This window comes from Anopheles coustani, chromosome 2 (genome assembly GCF_943734705.1).
Source record: "Anopheles coustani chromosome 2, idAnoCousDA_361_x.2, whole genome shotgun sequence".
NCBI lineage: Eukaryota > Metazoa > Arthropoda > Insecta > Diptera > Culicidae > Anopheles > Anopheles coustani.
Window position 1 is genome coordinate 91,937,427 of NC_071289.1, and position 16,217 is coordinate 91,953,643.

Sequence of the window (16,217 nt, forward strand, 5' to 3'; positions counted from 1 at the left end):
GATGAATCAATCAATTGATCAATCGATCAAACGGCCATTGGAATGCGATCGCCCCGCGAGCTGCGAGTTGCGAACAGAGTGTTTCAAATTGACCCATTAAGCAAAAGTAAAGAAATGGAAAGTTGTGTTTATTTTAAATTTAAAAAATTCTGCATATTTTTAGCTGTACGTGTACTTCGGAGTGGGTGATTTAGTGCCGGGTAAGTTTGTGGTGCGGTGTGTGAAATTAGTGGAGTTTATTTGGTACTGAACCGAGCTTGCATCCGTGTCTTCGGTTGTGTGATAGTGCTTCGTTGTTATATTTGCATTGGGCGTTGCTCAAAGCCCTAAACGCCGCTTATCCAGGGAACGTGATCGTCTAACAGCAAGCAAAAGGAGCAAAACGGAAACGTGAAGTTTGCCAAGCGGGACACTATCTCGCTGTCACCTTCGACAACGGCTTGGGCGTGCTCAGATCGTTAAAGTCAGCTAGACATCCATTGAAGGTGGTAAGTATTTCTACATTCAACTCCTTGGTTTGTAATTGTAACGTAACTGAGAATCAAAGAACCAAAGTATACCAACTCTTGCTCCGTGAGATCATCGGCACGTTTGTAGTGTCTTCAAGGAACGAAAACATTCCGAAAACGATTAACACCGTCTGACGTTAATGTGCCAACGTCGACGGCACTTGGTATGATATCATCGAAAATGCTGGACAAAATATCCAAGAACTACGTTGTGTGCCATTTCCAAATTGGGGATACAGAAGTAGCTTGAATCGAAAAAGTAGTGTCTGCATTTTTTGTTGAAACAATATTTACTATTGTAATGTTTTATGTCTTCGCTTTTTGACCATACTCGCTCGAGCGTCTCATCACTAAAGGCATCAAAAACTGCCACTCCAAAAGTGTGAATAAATTTGGGCCTCAAAACCGGAAAGGAAAATGACCGCGAAATTGTGCGGGAGGGGTGAATAATGATTTTGGTGGCTACTAATAGCCAAAATGTTTTTTTTCCCTCTCTTTTCATGCAAATGATCTCCGGCCAAACAAGATTTGGAGGCACATTTTCGAGGTGCTGCGTAGAGGGTTTTTTGGCCACTTTGTTTGGTTTTGTGTGGTTCGCAGGGTGGAGTCTTTCTTCGCGAGCGACACATGCTACCGTGAAAAATGCGGAAAAAGAAAGCTTTTCTGTGGGTACGGAGTTCGGTACGGTTATTTTGCCAACCGAATGCCGGCCACTTCAAGGTGGCGTACGATTTCGCTTTCTTTACGGAATATTAATGACCGATCAAGATATACACACGGAGCAGATTTGAATGGAAAACACATTCAAATGGGAAAATTGATCAATTCAGTCTTTGGTGGACCATCATGATGAAGTTCGCTTGCCAAGGAAAAACGAACCGGCCAAAGAAATGTAGATGAACAAATTTGGGGGTTGAAGATGGCTATATTGGGTATAATGAGTTTTTTTTAAATAAAATTTGAAACGATTTGAAGAAATATTTAACAAAAACTTACTTATAGCCAAGATCGAGAAAGTGGTTTGAACACGATGATCTTCAATGTAGACCTCATTTTATTGTATCTCGCAATTAAGTCAAGTTTCCGAGGGTTCCGCAATGTGGTTCACTCTAGTTTTTCACTTATATTTATCACCACCATAAAAGCAGATACCAACGAACTGTTTTGGATTGTAAAATGTAAGACATGTGTTTTATCAGCATCTTTACGGGGCATTGCTTCTGAAGTCGATGGCACAAAAACGGAATTCAACGACAAAAACAATAAAATTATCAGAGAAAGTTTAAAATTTCCATCGTTTCATTTCTGCAACATTTTGAGCAATTTTTAACGAATGTGACCCTCGCTCGTACAGTCATATCAATGGTTGCTGTTATCTGGCTCAGTGAGCAAACAACCAACACGGTTTCATTGTAGACGAACTTTGACATGGTATTGAAATGCTAACGGAAATCCCGCAGAACGACCAAAGATACTCTTACGGTTACCCCTTGTTTTACATTAGCATATCATACAAATGCAACCATGTTTGTGCAATATTCATTCTACCGATGGGACGAGCGTGGGGTCTGTTTGGAGATCATTGCTTTGATTGTTTTTGATTGCAAAATTAGTAGCCAGTCCAGATAACAATTTGGTTGGTGCGTCGGAATCAAACGGTTCGCTGTAGCGGGCGGAAATCATAAAACAGACGGTTAAATGTGCAAAGCATCGAGTCAAACATTTTATGCCAAACGTTAGTTCGGATACTTACATTAGATAGCAAACAGCAAGCATAAAGAAGCCGAATATCGGTTTCGTTATGTGATGAGTAAATTAAACGTCAACATTCCTGGAAATGTCTCTGATGAATCAACTGAACCTTTTTCGAACAGAAAACTTCTAATCCCCAAAAATCCCTTTTTCCAGGTATTTGAAAATAGCAAATACGGTTATCTTCACCCCCTTCGTTCCTATCCGGGTTGCCTAAACGAGCTGTTTCCTACCATCCCTAACGGTTGGGGACGTGCTTCTCGATCAAAGGGAGACGAGGGGGACGATCAGCCGAATGTGGTGTTTGCTTGATTTTCGGTGTGCATAATCTTGGACCGTTGTTGGCGCGTTGACCGCCGATTATAACGACCCGGTGCTGCGGGTCAGCCTGACCTTGAGGTATCACCCATAGGTCTCCCCGAGATAACCTGGCTCACGAGGCGCATGCGATCGTGTCGGCGGTTGCTTGGTTGGATGTTTTGATTTGGTTCTTCCCCTTCCCATCACCGACGGTTGACTGCTTGGCGCGGGAAGTTACAAATGCAACCCGTTTCGCGGCAGGAAACTTTACTACCCTCCCAACACACTCTCAGCTGGGCGGCTCGTGATGCAATAGCAGGGTGGCGCGTGGAGGTTGGGCATTATGGTAATGCACGGTTCTGATACCGAATAATAATACCTGCGGAGAACATAAATAAAAGACCGAAACGAGACGACGGTCCCGGGGAGACCTCGCTCCGGATCATCTCACGAAAACGAAACGTCAACTCCTGCCAACGTCTCGATCATTCCCTTCCCCACCGAAACACCAAACGCAGCAAACGCAAATTCAACCGCCAAGAGCTCCGGACTCTGCTGCATTGTCGAGGCGCGGATTGGATTGATTCGAGTAAATTGTTCTAAATTATCACGGTAATTGTCGCCTCATTGTGGTTGCGCGAATGTTGCGCTGGAAAAACGGGCCACGGGTGCGTTGGCACGATGGGAAGGGTGGTAAGAAGAGGGTTAACGAATGGGGAGCGATCGAGCGTGAGATATGATCATACACATGGTGTTGATGGCGGGGAAAAATGTGCCAAACTGTTCGTCCGTATGGTGTCTGAAATGAAAAAGAGTTACTAATCCATAAGCCAAGTTGTGGTTCATTGACTTATAAACATTCTTTATATATGTTTGTAACATTGACACTTGTTGTAGTATAAATATAATAAATGTTAAATTATATATAAGTACTACCAAAACACCTCGTCGAATCATCATCGACTAAAGCGAACAAAGAAATAACTTAATCGTTCAGTGAGCAAATGAAGCGAATGATTAGCTAAGCCCTTTGTCTTCTGAATTAAATTGATCTTTCATAGCGCATTTCTGTGCCGACTGATCACTTCGTATCTGAAGCGTCACGGTGGGTGTTAATGATCCGGAAATTGACCTTCACTTCATGAACCCACGAATGATGCCGGAAACGGGTAGCTTGAACATGTTGAGTGTTTGAGGGCAGGAACTCCAACGAGGGTTTGTTTAGAAGAAGCTGCACGTGAAGTAGGTCTCGAGGTTTCACGTTCATCTTTCCACACTTACCAGAAGGAATTCATTCAAAAATGCTTCCGCTAGCAGATGAACTTCTTTAGCAGATATTGTCATTTCACTTGTCCTCCAAATGTAGTCTATTACAGAAAACATCCTTATCTTAAACCCATTTAAAGGTAATATTGAAATTTATTTAAATGGAATAGTGATTGGATTAATTTACGACTTCCGTTTTACGAGGCACTTTTGTGGACGTAAAAATATCTTAATTGTTTTAAATTATACCAGTTTGGATTGCTGGCTCGTTATAGCCTTTTTTTCCTGTTTCCTTACCGCTCTCCCATGCTTATGCAACTTTATGTTTGTAAAGATTAAAATCGATTGCGCAATAGAAGTATCAAATTTGTAATTCCCCTGCATCCCTCTTCCAGATGGAAAGCACATTGCCCAATAGAAAGAAAATAGAAAATGAGCCAAAAACAAGCAGCGGGGGATAAAACATACACACAAAAGCCAATTCTTATGTACACAAACCCGCGAACCGAACGGGGGGAAAACAAAAGAAAAACCGGTAAAACGCAACCACAGTTAGTTCGAAAATGTTTTTCCGCAAGAAAGGAAAACAGTGACTCACTCTCGAAATGGCGCCAAACCTTTTTGCTTCCCATTTCGATGCGATCTACGAACGAAAGTGATCGTGACACAAACTGCATTTGTTAGTCCATTCGACGGGTAAGAAAATGCATGTTACGCGAATCAATTCGATGAGAGTTTATGTTGCCATGCTTCCAACGGCTCGGGGATCACGGACGAACCATAGCCGAGGGTAAGCGGTGGAAATTATTAATAGCTTCATCATCATCGTCATCTTCGTTTACCGGACGCGTGAAGGTTTCCCTTCGTGGTCAGTGGTTGGGAAAATTAATCAACTCAATTTCGGTCGCTGTCGGACAAAAACCCCGTACCGACGAAACTCGGTTAGTCTGTTCATATTTTTTTCTTAAGGGTCGGAGAAAAGTGTAGAAATTATAAATGACAATTTTGCACGCACCGTTTTTCCCTCGGTTCATCATGTTTCTATTGTGGTTTGGAACTTTATTTTCGCTTGCGTAACTTCTTTCTGGACGCCAGTGAAGATTGTTTGGAGAACGATTTTTTTTTCTAACGGCACGGAACCGGGTTTAGTTAGCCTCCTTTTACTTTCATCATTGAAGAAAGATGTGATCTTTAAGTGCAAGTTGCAAGCATAAGTTACACGGCGGTATTTGGTAATGTGAGAAAATTACTCATTCGACGTTGCCTTTCTTTTTCGCCTTTTATTTGGGGATAAAAATAAATGTGGAAGATGATGTAGAGAGAACGGTCTCTCCCACAAGCTGCTGCTGCGTGCAATTTGACTGCAATTCATCAGCCGGCTGCTGCGGGGCACAAAATCACAGATCTACAGCAAAACGTGTGAACGATCAGGAAAATTGCCCTCCTGACGCCTGCAGCACCGGCTTGGTTACGTGGAAAGTGAAAACATAAACAAAAGCGGTTACGTATGGCAGAAGCTCTCGCGTTGGCTCTCGAACGCAAGAATTACGATGCGCACATTTCCTTTCCGTTTTTCCAGCTTTTCATTTTCATCTTCTTGCGCCGCCGGGCCGAGGAACGGTCGAGTGGAGGTGAGATTGAACGTTTATTTATTTCTTCTGGGCGGCGAAGATGGCCCGCGCATGTGAACATCATAATCATTGCAATTTCGGTTGGTGTTTTTTCACTCGCCTCGAGCCGATGTGGCTTTATTGGCACGCGGTAGGGAAAATGCAAAAACAAACTCAATCGTCCCACAACATCCATGGTTCCCATCATCGCGGAGTTATAAAACTTCACCACCCCTCGTCGATCCGATGGTGGCGTGGTATTATCGTTGTTAATTTTACTACACGCTAAGTCACACCGCTTTTAGTGGCATATTCTTAAGAACAGTTTTGCCGTTTTATAGCGCTTTGGGTTTCTCATGCCGGTCGACGTGTTACTTCACTCTCATCTGAGGAGCCACCTTGTATGTATCTATCCCTCTGTGAAGACATTTTTCTCCTGTTCGTTGCCCCGAAGCACAAGAATGTGTGAATGAGTTGTAATTCAAATAGCACCAGCGATAGACGTTGGGAAACTATTTATTGTCGGTTTCCATAGCCAAAGATTGTTCCATTTTTTATCAACCGTCTCACTTATTCAATTTTGTTTATTACTGTGTTTTATAGCTGTAATTAATGACCATTACTATTAACACAACTGAATGACTTTAATAAACTGACTTGTCGTACATTTGAGTTGGTCTGTTTTCATATAAAATTACTATACTAAAATAAATGTTGCTCGACAAAAAACTTATATTAAAATGTTGTACTATTTCTCCACTAAACTTGAGCGACAAGAAAACTCTATTAAAAGTTTGTGTGAAATCAAACCTATACTTACGCTTTATTTTAATTACTCATGGGAGATTTTCTCACCTTTAAAAATGACTCTTTCAGAAGGCCCTACAATTGACCGGTTTTAAATCTTGTGGTACCAACGAGATTTTCATTCCGGAACAGATTGAAGAAAACCCGTTTGCTTCCGTAAAAGAATTTCCCTTCACCATTGCTTAGATTTTGATCTTGAAGCACGTGGATTATCGTTTTATTGCCACCACCGGGGGGTGGCTTTCAAACCGTATCTTAAAAACAATCAGTCCCTTTTCCCCCAAGAGGCGCGAGGTGGTCAGTGTTTAGGGGAGAATAGTGAAAGATAGAAAAGAGTGTTCCTAAACCGAATGCTGACCCACATTAGAAGAAGGTGAGAACTGGATCGCCATTAGTGGGGTAAGTAAAAGCCCTTTTCCCGACGAGCGCGAAGGTCCGATGTGACTGAAGAGCGGTTGGTCTCCAGATCTTTTTTTTTTTATCATGCAATCGAGTGAAAAACAGCACCGGGGTACCAGTTTTAATTTTTCTCCCTCCGCAACGCTCGTGTGGAGTTGATTTTTCCCCGCATGATTTGAAGAAAGAGAAGGTAAGAAAAAGGTTCCCCCGGACCGAGGCCGAAGACCGAAGATGTACCGAGAAAGAGGCCAATCGGCCAACATTTACGATGTCACTTTGCCAGCTCGGTTGCGGACGGCGAGCTGTGGCTTTTGCCCATTTGTGGACTCAAAGCTGTTTCCTTTTCCGCTTCCCAATGTGCCGGGCATTGCCGTCTGCCGTACGCTTTGTGCCAGCAGTGTGAAACGTACGTGTGTGTTCTACGGCTTCCCATCTCCCCATCTATTCCCAGGTGTAGCGAAGCTAAGAGCCTTAGGCAAGACTTGGGCTGGAGTTAAAAGAAAACAGACACACACACACACACACACAAAGAAAACCAAGGGAATCGTCAAACTTTTACGATGGCCAAGTAATAAGCCCTGTAGTGATATTTACCATCGAACGACGGAGAAATGCGGAACAAACATCATCACTCGCACATCATCGAAGGCAAGCTTGGGTGACATTTAACATCGAGCGAGTGAAAGAAGACATTCAGTTTATGTGTTTTGTTTTTTAGTTTGATTTGTGTACTTTCATCCCGATAAGCTTTAGTTTGCGTTTGATTGATTAAATTCAGGAATGGAAGTGATAGCTTATTAGATTTTCATGATTCAAAAATAAAAAATATGAGAAAAAATACGGTCTTTTAATTTGCTTCGAATGTCTTGAATGTATGTTATCAGATATACAATTTTGCATTTCATTTGTCTATTCGCAACTGCTCAAGGTTTACGAATGGGGGGCTCGGCCTTACGGAGGCCTCTAAAAGCGTATTAATTTATATCTTGACAAACGCCAACTGGTGGTACGATTACCTGCTTAAATGTTGCTCCTGATAAGCATTCGCCTTGAATGCAATTGTTTGCAGTAATTTGCCCGTGTGCATTAGTGTGCGCTTCTGAGCTGGAGTTGCAGTTGGATTAAGCGAGTAAATATTATTCTCTATGCGGAATAAAGCACGAGCCGATGTTCTTTTACTTCCAGCTAACTTGCCACTTTCATCACGTTTTTTGAGATGTTTTAGATTTGACTTTTGCTTACTGATCTGTTGAAACCGGGAATTGATAGAACACCGCTTAATGAAAATGTTTTTCCGGCGAAAGCTAAGTATGGGGCACGTGTTCGAAAGGGCATGTTTTGTAAAAAAAAATGAAGCAACAAGTTCATCACGAAGCGCCGAGGCAAATCTGGCGGAACCCGACGGGACAGTTTTGTTTGACAGGACTGGAGATAAATCATACGTAACCCTCGCTGAGTGGTAACGCTGCGGTGTTGATGGTTTCCGTTCCGTCTGTCGGCTCGTTCCGAGGTCCGCAGTAGAGTTTGTGATTGCAACGAGTACAAATGTGCATTTCCGCCGCACCGAAAACGCGGCCACCAGTGACGAGGGAAAGGCAAGGTACATTCGCTCAGTGCTGAGCATAGAGTTTATGATTATTGCAGGCAAAGTGCACCGCAAACTAGAGCCAGTGGTTGGGGAAGGCTTTAATAGGCCAAGGGGAAGAGCTTGGGGAGAAAATTAGTTCAACGCAAGCGGACATGGCTACTTCACAGCGCTTCGTCCATTAGGCGCAGGGGGAGGAAAGCGGGGCTGGGGCACAGGTTGCAGTGGAGATGACATAATACACGAGGGGATTCGAGGGCACACTTCATAAATTTGCATCAAGGCATGTCACAACTGTCTAGCAGTTGAAACATGTATGCCCATTCGAAAAAAGACTTATTCGAACTAGGTTTGTTATAATCTGGTTCTCATTCGCAAATGAATTGCTTACAGACTCTCTGTAACCCTCGTTTATATCTTTTTTATCGTTTTTTTTAAGTTTATCAATTTATAGTCTTTTATTGGTTATTTTTTAATTTCCTTTTCTTCTTCTATTTCAGAGTGCTTTTGACATGTTCTAAAGGAACTCTTATCAACAAAACTTGCTGAAAACTGAAACTGAGAGTGAGTAGAATAATGCAAATTCATTATTTTGTGTACATATTGTTAATAATAATTGCTTTCACAAAATTACCCTGCGCATGGTACTAATAAATTTCATATCGCATAAAACTTAACCCATCATTTTTAACCCTTATTATTTGTCACCTTTTAGCCCGGTCGACTTCATGCTAAAGATGTATAACAACTCAATACAATTTCTGTCCAACCGCCATCTCGATCTCGTGACGTTCCCAAAATGGGACATCGGGAGCACCCGCGCTATTTACCGTGTGCCTTTGGAATATCCCCTGGAACCGACCAAACTGGAACGATACAACTAGTCACCGCTTACATTTTGGTCGCTGACGCCTGGAACTTGGTCTCGAGCGTAGATTCTGACTCACGGAGCCGCTCGTTCCGTTCGTTCCGGATTGTGAAGTTTGGAGGAAAAAATGCCCATGATACCTTTCATACCGGACATGCCGGGTGGATACGGCTGGTGGCCTTTATCCAACGGCGTTTGTCGTCCGGTAGGCAACCCCAAAAAAGGGTTAACGGTATACACGGTGGATTGCGAGCAGCCCCGTGGACCTCGGGGCGCGTAATGAAGATGGTGATAATAAAATAGACGCTAAAGAACGAAACTCATCCACCAACAAAAAGGCTGGTGTACGAATGAGAAACCGTTTCTCATGCTGGACATTGGAGCCGGCGCTTTTTTTTCCTCCAAATGGCCTGGTATGCTTCACTTCTCTCCACCTTCAAACCGTGGATAATTGCTTCATGTGGCGCGAACTTGACGCTCATCGAGCGGACAATTGTCGGAAAAGAAAATGTACCATTTCGGTTGCCTTCCGTCCGAGAGGAAATGTAAATTTCAAAACCTGGAAAAGTCACGACGGGCGAGACATGATTTATTGTCCCCAATAGTCGCTGTCGAAGCAGGAGATGGCTTTTGGGCTATGAATAATTCAAACTCTCTAGGCATGATTCGGCTCTTTCGGGGCTTAGTACCACGGCTACCTAACTTGAGAATGTTTATCCAAGTGTAATGTATTCGCTTGGAATTGTGTTTCAAGGTGCAATGACTTCATCGAATATTGCATAATAAGCATCGTGTGTTTGGCTGGATGAAATGTGAATTTGGGATCAAGATTTATTCTTGTCCAACACCGAGTCAAGTTTGTCAAAGTTAAGTTCTCCAACATTTAAGTAAGCTACTAATTAAAATTAATCGTCCAAATATGATTATTGAGCTTTCGAGGTTCCTACAAACATAATAACCTTGAATGTTCCATTCCTACACCTGATCTACCATTAATGCTTCCAATATGCGATTACTTTCGATTCTCATGATCGGCACAAGAAACTAGATAACACTGTAATCATTCCTTTATAATTGTCGGTGAAAGTTTCTGTTTTCTTCTCTATAGATTTTTGTTAAAACGAAGTGTGCTGAGATTGATGCTCATCGCGTTTCCTCGCTAGTGTACGTATTTGCTAATTCGTTCGAGATTTGAGCAGACAACCTCCTCGCCCATTTAGACCACGCTTCACTTTCGTTTGCCCACACTAACCACCACCGAAGCCGAACCCGAAAACCACAAATTTGTGGCTTAAAGGGGGAGATTAAGTTAAATTGGTCAGTTGTTTTTCGGAACCGACGGGTACTTACTGTGGTCCAGCTAATTACCAATTACAAACAAGCTCTCGAGCAAAATACGAGGCGCGGGCAAAAGCGAGCGCAAAATCAACTCGCACGCCTCCGCTTCATCGACGCCCACCGGTGTTTAGGTGTGGGCTGTGTGCGAGTCTTAACTACTTGTCCATAAAGAGAGGCTAGATGAAATGTAGAAACAAAATAGTCACGGATAAAACGGTCAGATTATGTGCGGCTACTCGTTTTCTGAATAGGATGTTTTATTTCCTAGGCAACATAGTGACTAATCTATCAATACACTCGGGATGAGTCAAGCGTACAAAACTACAAAATAACACTTTTCTGTAGGATGCCCGAAGTGTTTCCGTAATACTTTCTGCTTAGTGAAATCAATGAACATCATTATTACGGTCAATCTATTGCGAGCTTTCAGCAGATGGATTCAACGTGCTCAATAATTTATTTTGATTGAGGTGAAATTGCTTGACAAGTGCATTTTTATTGTGTTTCAAATTGTGGATTTTCATTTTCCGATAAAAGTGCGAAACGTATGTGAAACCCTACAATTTAAAAATGGAAAAATTAGGCGTTGTATGAAAATGCTTTTATTTGGATTTACCTTCCAAAACGTTGCACTTTCCATTCCGTTCCAAATTATGTAAATGCTCTTGTGCTCAGACACTGTTATTGATGGATAGAATTTAATAGAATTACAAATGGGTAAAATTTAAGCTTTCGTTCGTATTCAATATCAGTAGCCAAACGAATTCATTATTTTGTCGGGCTTTTCCGGGTCTATGGCAGCAGGGATTATCTTAAAGAGGATCATATGAATGTTTCCGGAACCATAAAGTAAAGTCAAAGAAACGATACCGCCGGGTTCATCGATGTGACTTGAAAGCCACTGACCGATGCAGCCAGCCCGGAGCATAATTGGCCGCTAATGTTTGGGCCCTTTGTTGGCTTAACGGTTGTAGGCCGAAGGCACCGGGGCTTATGCTTTCCACGTATTTTTGAAGACGGTGGAACACGCTTTCCATATAAAAAAAGCTCAACGTGGATACCACCTCCCGGCCCTTTTGAAATATTAACATGAAACATATTTTATGAGCGCAGCCCGAAGCTAAACCGTCGTTTTGTATACATTTATGAATGTGCAGTTCCGTACCGCGGAAGCTGTTTTTGCCTTTTTTCCAGAGCCGTTTTGTTTCGTTTTCTTTTTTTTCGGTTCATCATACCCCACACCGGTATGCAAATGATGGTACATAATGAATACATCCGCTTCGGCAGAAGACACTCGCATAGCGGATCGTCTCATAATGCGTTTGTGTTGCCCTCCCCCCTAGGGGTTGGGAAGTGCTCTACAACCCTTCGAAATGTTCCTGTGGGAATTGAGAATCAAGGTTGCGGGCAACGAAATAAAAAAAAAAACAAATCCAAATCCTCAACCGAGGGAGGAAGGCTATCGTCACGCGGAAATTTGGGTTATCAACGATAATAATTTCGCTGTGCTTCCAAGCTGTGGAAAGGGGTTGGTAATGTTCCGTGGTACAAAGTTCCCAGGGCTTAGTTTGCTTAATTTATGATTTATTAGTAAATATTGCATAGTAACGCAACCTACAATAGGGAGGTAAGAAAAAAAAATTAGTTTAATTTTAAATTGTTTTACCTAAAATATGGAATATTTGATGTCGTTGTAAGAAAAGTAGTTTATTTGGAATGGAACATTTGTAAGCACATTTTACACACCCTTTTTCTTTAAAAAGAAATAATAACTCTGGTTGTAAAATTTGTTTTCACTTATGATTTTACTTAATACACACTGCACATGTTTTTTTTTTCTAACTAACACAAAGATTGGTTTAATTGCTCTGATAGTTTAAAAGTAGTAATTTCGTTGAAAACTTCATACTTTTTTCATCGCTTGGCTTTTTCATCGCTTTTGCACGCTATTCATGCACGTGTTGCTTAGCTTGTTGCATACATTTGGGCGCACATTTTTCATAGCAAAACAATTTAGCAATTATTGAAAATCGTTTCGTTAAACTCCCTGTTCTACTTATTGCTGTAATTCTAGAACAATGGGCAGTACAGGTTACACGTGCATACGACGGACATTCTGCTCGTTCAACATTCTTATCTGGGTAGGTAGTTCGGTTGTTTCGGCATGAACAGCCTCTACTGATTTCGTTTGTCGTCTTTTCTCCCGTCGAATCCGTGACGACTCCCTTTGCTCAACAACTAGCTCTGCGGCAGTGGTTTCCTTGCCATAGGTGTTTGGTTACACTTTGCCTACCCCGGCTATGCAACTCTACTGCCCGAACATGCCGTGCTCAGTGCCGACTCCATGTTCATCACGGTAGGTGTGATCAGTTTCGTGATCGCCTTCTTCGGCTGCTGTGGCTCCTGGTTCCAATCGAGATGTTTTCTCGTGATAGTAAGTCTCCCTAGACAAGCTAGTGAAATTCCATTTTCTAACATCCTTAATTTTTTTTGTAGTATTTCACACTGGTTGTGTTGCTGTTCCTGAGTGAGTTCTTGTTGGGTTCGTTGGCGTTTGTGTTCCGCGGTGGAATCGGTCGCATGCTGGCCCAGGAGCTGAAGTACGGCATCGAGAAGCACTACAATGTGTCCGATCGTGGTGGTTTCCTGACCCCTTCGGTAGCTTCCATTTGGGACAATCTTCAAGTCGATGTAAGCTATGAAAGTTTCTCCGGGGAAAGTGTTCCAGCGGATTGTTTCCTGACGCTTAGCTTTTTGTTTATTTTAGTTGCAATGCTGTGGTGTGTCATCCTACGAAGATTGGTACGATATCAGTGCGTGGCCAGGCGAGCGATGGGTTCCACGATCCTGCTGTCGTCCTCAGTATGGCTCAATGTTTGCGGAGGGCTCTGGAGATGATCTACCGAACGTTGATTGTAGGAAGTAGGTGTTCACACACTTCATCACAATCGTGGCCATGAACGTCATTTTCTTAATAATTTTCTTTTAGAGCGGGTAATCCAACCCTGCTGTGGGACAAAAGCTGTGGTCAGATTCTCCAGATGTGGTTTGTTCAGCGGCTTCACATCGTAGGAACGGTTGGCCTAGTGATAGGTTTCCTTCAGGTAACAATGCGTCCCTGATTGTGGTGTGAGATAGCCTGTTGAATTTCTCGTTTTCTATTCCCTGGCAGCTATTTGGTCTAATATCGTCGATGCTGTTGTTCTGTACGGTCAAGCACAAACGTTCCTCAAAAACGTACAAATCATACTCCCCAACGGTCGACACGACGCTCAATCGCAACGGAACCAGTGGCACCTACATGGACGATTGACTGTATGGCTGAGTGGTTTCGCGAACGCCAAAGCCGAACACCACAAACAGCACCGACACTAAACCAAAATGGGAATCAATACTCACCTGCTCCTCCGGGGTCAGCTTTGCGCCGCCAGGAAGCAGGGACATGGTTGTGTGTACGCGAGAGCGTACGTGTGATCCTCGATGCGCGACAAGATAGCGCAGAAGATTGTGCCAAAAACGATGAAACAAATCAGACAAATCAACTAACATAAAGTAACACGGGATGCATAAGATAACTGCATGAATGAAGACAATATAACGACGTAAGTACAGATCAAATGGTCAAATGAAACCCGTGATTAGATGCACGAGCAATATGGGAGAATGGTGCTGATGTAGCAAAGAGGACGCTACAGTTTAAGAAATATGCGATGCGACAGGGACCCTAGATTAGAGGTAGAACTTCAGATTTTTATTTATACACATTGAAAACCTATTTTTAACTCTTGGCCACCATTCGTTTGGTTTGGCCGATATCTCGCGCGTAATACACGGGGCGACAAAAACTGCCTACAACTACCACAACCCCATTACCAAGGATCAAGTTCTCGCGTGTTCGGTTCGTTGACACCGTGCAGGAACGCTTTAGTCACGGAAAAGGATCAATAGAGGTACATTCCAGGCAATTATATACCCAGCGCATGTTACGATTTTAGGTATTTACAGAACCAATAAATTACGATTGACAGACGAGAGGTTGATTTTCGATAGACTTATTTGATTTCCGCATCTTCCAACCCAACCAGTACGGCTCCGATTTGGTTCAGTCGGTCAAGGACGCTCTTGTTCAGATTGGTGACGGCACCTTTCGGAATTTTCTACAATGGTTAAACAAAAGATATAAGTTTCAAGTGGAAGAGATTCGTGGATTCATATCCTCACCTCAATAATTGCATTAAACACGTTGGATAACTGCTCTACTATGCCAACGACTCCTCTTCGCAGAGGTTCGTCCTTTACGTCGTTACCGAAGTAATCCTTCGGTGGTGTTTGGTCAACAAGTGCCGGAACCTGTAGCGATTTTGTTTGAAATATTCTATTAATATCACATTAATAATCTCGCTTCTTTATTATTCTTACATTTCCTTTGTCGACGAACTTTTTTTGAAGAGAGTCTAGCTTTGTCAACACACTGGAATCGAAATCTTCCTTTTCGAGCTTTGCTTCACGCATCCGTGGTTGTTCATTTGATAACAGGCCATATACCTATAATGACAATTGCATGTAAAATAACATTTTATACTCCTTTACAGCATTTTTATCACACAAAACTGTACACAGATGAACCATAAGTTCCAAGTGAACACATGAGCTTAACAAATTGCTTTACCGTGAGACTGGCATGACTCACCTTGTTGTTTCCCACGTAGGTCACTGTATGTAGTAGCTCATGGTCATCTCGGATTTTGGCCTCCACATCGGCTGGATTAAGACGGCCTGGTAGTGGGAGGCAATGCAGTTGACTTACTAGAGACAAAATGCTGATACACCACACCAAAATACATGCTCCGAATCGTACGATCATCTTGCTTTTCGGATCGTTTATCGCTCGTAGTAAGTGGAACCTTCTTATAGTAGCACTGCAAATGACAACTAACTTCACACAGCAAAAGATACAGCAGCGCACCGAAACTGAAACTCCCCTGATCCGTTCGATCGATCACGGGCAACTGGCTCGCAGTCTTGTGCAAGCGACCTCATCGTTCTGCTCACATCTTTGCTTGCCAAACTTGCCCAAAATGTTCCACCTCTCCGCGTGCTTTTCGGCTATTACCGAAAACCCTCCAAAACATCAAGCCAAATATTAGCTAACGGCGGTTCGCGTTTGCTTTTGCAGGCAGAGTAAAATGCTGTTGCTGAGTGGACGCTGCTTCGGAGACGTTTGGCAGGGCTGAACATGGCGCAGACTTGATTCTCCGTCGGCCGAACCAGCCGTCGCTTGCGATTATCTAACCGAAAACGCAGCTCTGCGCGTTCGTATGCGCATCTACAATGTGCTCGCGCAGCAGAAGTCCATTGATGAATGCGGGTTTGTTTGAATTTATCATTTCTACCACGGCTGCACGGTCGGTCAAGCAAAGGTGTACACTTGATATCTTAACCTCTGATGCGTCCACACACGCTGTCGTACCTGAAGAGGTTAAGATGCATTTCAGCTTCTTGGTTGTATAGAGAACTCCCGGCGACTACTGATTTTTTAAACTTTGGGAATCGATGCTCGTGTCTCTACCAACCATTTGTCTTCTAATAAAATATGAAAATCAATTTAAATTAGAAAGCACTTTATTCTGCAACATCCTACAACAATCACAATAATTTGGTTTAATATTTCTAAGCAAGTACAAACTTTAGGTTTATTTACATTATACACTTATCCTTTATCACTTTACACTGTACATGTTTTTTTTGGATCTTGAAGCCTTTATCTACCACCTCTTTACTCA

General features: G+C 42.6%; 2 protein-coding genes across 3 annotated transcripts; one reads left to right on the forward strand and one right to left on the reverse strand.

The window, feature by feature from the left end:
- Window positions 1-363: 363 nt before the first annotated feature.
- On the forward strand, window positions 364-14,466 carry LOC131263497 (tetraspanin-9). Of its 2 annotated transcripts, none has more exons than XM_058265702.1 (7): window positions 364-485; window positions 12,509-12,575; window positions 12,677-12,868; window positions 12,931-13,125; window positions 13,202-13,356; window positions 13,424-13,538; window positions 13,607-14,466. In XM_058265702.1, the coding sequence occupies exons 2-7, from the start codon at window positions 12,513-12,515 to the stop codon at window positions 13,745-13,747; spliced, it is 861 nt and encodes a 286-aa protein (XP_058121685.1). In that variant the 5' UTR covers window positions 364-485; window positions 12,509-12,512; the 3' UTR covers window positions 13,748-14,466. The 2 variants fall into 2 exon arrangements, with proteins under 2 accessions (XP_058121685.1, XP_058121686.1); XM_058265703.1 differs by lacking the exon at window positions 364-485 and adding an exon at window positions 8,757-8,792.
- Window positions 14,467-14,486: 20 nt separating this feature from the next.
- LOC131266151 (uncharacterized) lies at window positions 14,487-15,298 on the reverse strand. The gene is made up of 4 exons (XM_058268518.1): window positions 15,125-15,298; window positions 14,854-14,979; window positions 14,656-14,784; window positions 14,487-14,591 (listed from the first exon to the last, which is right to left on the reverse strand). Exons 1-4 carry the CDS (start codon window positions 15,296-15,298, stop codon window positions 14,487-14,489), a joined length of 534 nt encoding a protein of 177 aa, XP_058124501.1.
- Window positions 15,299-16,217: the final 919 nt, after the last annotated feature.